General features: G+C 44.9%; 2 protein-coding genes across 2 annotated transcripts in view; one reads left to right on the forward strand and one right to left on the reverse strand.

Moving 5' to 3' along the window:
• The window catches only part of SARC_02993 (hypothetical protein), a gene marked incomplete at its 3' end in the record, with an annotated part of 5,461 nt that extends 3,164 nt beyond the window's left edge, over positions 1-2,297 (forward strand). Inside the window, exons 6-11 of the mRNA XM_014303211.1 lie at positions 214-805; positions 957-1,008; positions 1,158-1,266; positions 1,467-1,639; positions 1,801-1,884; positions 2,190-2,297. Of these exons, the coding sequence (XP_014158686.1) occupies positions 214-805; positions 957-1,008; positions 1,158-1,266; positions 1,467-1,639; positions 1,801-1,884; positions 2,190-2,297 (1,118 nt within the window). The remainder of the gene's footprint in view (positions 1-213; positions 806-956; positions 1,009-1,157; positions 1,267-1,466; positions 1,640-1,800; positions 1,885-2,189) is intronic.
• Positions 2,298-2,473: 176 nt separating this feature from the next.
• Positions 2,474-3,883, reverse strand: SARC_02994 (hypothetical protein; the record flags this gene model as incomplete). The annotated part of the gene is made up of 3 exons (XM_014303212.1): positions 2,474-2,548; positions 2,711-2,803; positions 3,248-3,883. The coding sequence occupies 3 exons, from the start codon at positions 3,881-3,883 to the stop codon at positions 2,474-2,476; spliced, it is 804 nt and encodes a 267-aa protein (XP_014158687.1).
• Positions 3,884-4,606: the final 723 nt, after the last annotated feature.

Genomic DNA, 4,606 nt, shown 5'->3' on the forward strand with positions numbered 1-4,606 from the left:
CGCCCGTCGGCCGACCCCACCCCACCCCACCCACCACCCCACCACCGCCTCCCCCCGCCCACCAACTGGACTCCGATCGCACCCACACGCCGTGGCCCACCCCACCCCCACCACCCCTCCCCCCCACCAACGGACTCTGACGCACCCGCAGCCTTTGGCGCACCACCACCTCCGCCCTCTCCCCCCACCAACTGAACTCTGACGCACACGCAGCCAGTGGCCCACCGCCACCTCTTCCGCCACCGCCACCGGGAATGAGTGCGGCTGTAGCAGCAACGGCTGCGCCATCCGCACCGCCGAGTGTGGGAGAGCAGGACATGCAGGTGCAGATCCTGAGACTGCAACTGGAGATGGAACGCAAAGACCGCCTCATCGCCGAGAGGGAGCTGGACTGCGAGCGACGGCTCAATGCCATGTATCGTTCGACGGGTGGGGGTGCACGCACGCCTCCACCTATGGCTGCGAGTGGCGGACCTCCACCACCACCACCCCCGATGCCCGCTGGATATCAGCCGTTGGTGTCGTTTGAGTCTGGAGCACAGACGCCTACACGCTCGGGTAGTGTTATGAGTCTGCAGCACGAAAGCGTGGATGTCGATGGGCTGATGGAAAAGATGAAGGAGCTGGCCAAACTGGATCAGATTATGAGCATGTTGTCGAACTTGAACGCGGGGAACGCTGCCGGAGGCGGTGGTGGTGGCTCGAAGCGCACCATGGATGAAGTGCAGAAGGAAATGGGCGAGCTTATGGCCATAATCATGAGCGAAGATGCGGGCAGTGCGGAAGTTGAGGATGCGAATATCAGGTGTGTATATGTTTGTGCGAAGACTTGTCTTGCACTACATTGTATTCCTTTATATTCATATGCCATCGAAGTCTTTGTTTATCAGCTTAGAAATCTGGTCGTGGACTCGCACTGACGCATATTATTCCCTGTAATCTCGATTCGAATTTAGATACGAGAAACTGGTGCAGGAGCTGGAAAAACTGCCCGAATTCAAGGCAAAGGTACGTTCTAGAGCTATATTTATGTTGGTATTTAGCCTGACTAGGAGAATCTTGGCTGAGCCCAAAATCGAGAAAGCGACTTTCTATCCTATGAAGATTTTACTTTCAAAGACGCTCAATCTTTATTGTCCCTGGATCTGAATCTGCAGCTCAAAAAAGAGTACGACGATTGGCACACCGATAACAAAGCTGCCAATGAGGAAGCCGTTGCGGCACTCACAGGGAAATACACGACGGCGATGGCCGCCACGGATCCAGGTTTGCAGATATATTCATTTACGTTCATTCATGGTTGCATTTATCACGTCTACGTTGCATCTGACTCAAAATTTAAGCATCTCGAATCTGCATTGATAATTGATGACAACGAGTTAAGAATCTGACCATCTTTCACTACGACAAGAACATATATACTGGAATTGATGATCTTTATTGCCTCTCATCTCCTTTCAATACAGCCATCCGAAAACGACTTGCACGCAATCCCGAGCTGCTATTGATCGACGCAGATCCTCAACAGACGATGAACCGACACGTCAATGATTTCAAGACTTTCATTCTCCAGGGGTGCAGCTCGCAGGAATTGCGAGCTATCTATCACAAACTACCCAAATTCCGAAACGACCAGGATGTGCAGAGCGATGCAAGTATTATTTGCTTTATGTTGCGAAATCAGACAGAAATAGCCGATTAGTGTACCTTTTATATATTGCTTTGTTCAAATCGATGTTGATTGCTGAACTATTGTGTTAAGTTAGCGTCTAATTTACTTTCAACATTCCGCCCCTGCAGTTCAAAGAACGCCTCCGCTTGCTCATTGACGAGACGGTCAAAAAAGAGGAGGAATTGAGGAAAAATCCACCGTTGCCTAAGAAGGTACATTCAGCATCACTCTGTGCGCGTTTCCCACAGCCAAATCCATTATTCATCATGATATTTGCGTGTCTGTGCCAATGTCTGCTTGTTTACTTCGCGTTTGTGGCGAGAAACACCGATAGTGTGTGGAAGAAAGTGCGACACCAAGATTGTGTACTGGTGGATGCGATCTAGGCAATTCACAACGGCCGAGGCTCGAACAGCGAGCCCAATCACTCCCTGACTTTAAGTGTATTTACACCCATGCATAATACGCATGTATCATACGTATCTAACACTTGCGTTTTCTATATCTCGCGTGGCAGGCACGAGGCCCGCCCAGAGTGGCCGCAAGGAAAAAGACGCCAGCTGCAGGGGGTGGAGGCACTGATTTCTTGGCCGAACTCATGGCCAGACAGAACGCCATCGAATAGACTTGCGCGCCGCCTTTCACATCAGCACAATTGCTGTCACGACCACGGCTGTGAATACAATACTGGAATCCGACACCCTGTGTGATAGATACCTCCCTCATCCTTTTCCGAGTTCCCACATGCTTGGTTGTATGGACTGATGCTGTCCTAGTCGTCTGGTTGTCATCGTAAGGCTCTCACCTGGGCGGCATCACCGCTTTCATCTCAGCGGCGGTGAATTTCAAGATCGTCGCTATGACCGGCACCAGTTGCTAAGTAGTTTGCAAGAAGCAGGAATCGGAACAGTTCGATGATATAAGTAAAATTAGCTATTCGCAGTTTTAACAATGCTAAAATGTGTTAATTTCAGCAATTAAATCCGAGTTGGAATTTTCACGAGATGCAAAGCCACCGAAGCGAATTTTTTTACAAACCTTCTGCTGGACGCCCGACATATATTTGAATACGATGTGGTGCAGATAGTCTAATTGTCCTTCGTTCATGTTGCCCGCGGGTTCTGTATCAACCTAGAGCATACCATTATACAGAATGCATTTTTCTAAGATTAGAAACAGCCTGTGCCAGATACTGAGAAAAACGACATATGGCTTTGGCCGACGATTTAAAATCGCGAAACCGAAAATAGTACGATATTGTACCTTTTTTCGAAGTTCGTTCAGCTCGGCTTCGAGAGTGGTTTGGCGAGATAAGGCCGCAGACAATTGTTCACGAGCTTGGAGCTGATATCATAAAGGCGTACGGTGTAAAAATTCGTTAGTGTTTTCAAGCTCTGCTCAAGACGAATCCTACACGAGGCTCTACCCAAAGTGGACTCAACAAGTAGAATCCATATCACGATAAATTGCTATTCGAACAGGGGGTTCTTGATGAAAATAAATATGATAGCACAGTTTAAATACATCATAACGATCGACCCCGTACACCGGTGTGGCAATAATACTCAAACTCACCCGCAAGGCCTCTGCATACGATTCCATTTGCAACTCCATCTCCTCGTCTTTCTGCTCTAATTCGGCACTCAGACTAGCTTGCGAAGCTACAAGTTCTTCTGCCTCGATCATAAACTCCCTCAACTCTGCACGCAGCTCGTCGATGATTTTATCTTTCTCATGCACGCGTTGCTCTAGTCCAGTCACTCGAGTGGCTCTCTTTGCGCTCGTATCTATCTGCTCTTTCAGCTGGATGTCTGAAGCTTTTAAGCGGCCACTGATATCATCTCGGACCCGTACTATCTGTGCAGCATCTGTCTTAAGCGTTTGCAACTGCTCCCTGAGTTGGGCTATGATTGTTTTTGTGGTGGCATCGTCCTCTACGTCACTATCCTGACGCATCTGATCGTCATCGCGTGTGGCCAAAATCAATTTCATCGTTGAAAGCTGATTTACTATAACTTCACTTCCATTGGAATCCATACCATGCGAAGAATTGTCAAGTTTTATTTTGTCACACTCAGAAGCAACAGGAAATTTCCAGGACTCAGGACGAGATTGGGTATCTGCCAACTTCTTTCTTAAAAATTCAACCTCTAAACGAAGGCGCTCATTTTCGGATTCATGGCTGCCATCTGTACTATTCGATACAGCCATCACATTCAAACTAGAATTGGACCGAAAGCCTCCGTTTTTCGAACCGCTATATTGGCGCAACAGAAGCTTCTCACTCTGTAAGATTCGAAGAATAATAATTCGATGTCAATACCTGAGATCTTGTCAATGCGGAAAGGCCGAAGTATGAAATCTAACCCAATGAATACTTGCAATGTCTGAAAATGAAAAGCGAAGAATCATGGGATGAGAGCATGGTTCAAGAACAAACAGAAAGGTTCGAGAACTCTACTTTCTATATAGCTCTTTCTATCTGTATGCATCGACATGTTTAGAAAAAATCAATTTAAAAAATAATATATAAGGAAATGAGTCTATGATTCTATTCTTTTCGGAATCTCTAACACAGAAAAATATTTATCAAGTACAACAACAGATTTTTGAAAGACAGCATGGAATATATTGTTCAAACCTTATATATATATAGGTATATTATGTCATATATATATGAATATATATATATATAGATATGTGTGTATATATATATATACATATATAAATATAGATATAGATATATATATATATATACGTATATAATATACGTGCGTATATATACTACATACCTAAATATATGTATTGGTATACATATATATAAATATATATATAACAAATATAAATATATAATATAAATATATATAAAATATACATATACATATACATATACATATACATATATATATATATATATATATATATATATATATA

Source organism: Sphaeroforma arctica (assembly GCF_001186125.1).
Source record: "Sphaeroforma arctica JP610 unplaced genomic scaffold supercont1.144, whole genome shotgun sequence".
Classification (NCBI taxonomy): Eukaryota; class Ichthyosporea; order Ichthyophonida; genus Sphaeroforma; species Sphaeroforma arctica.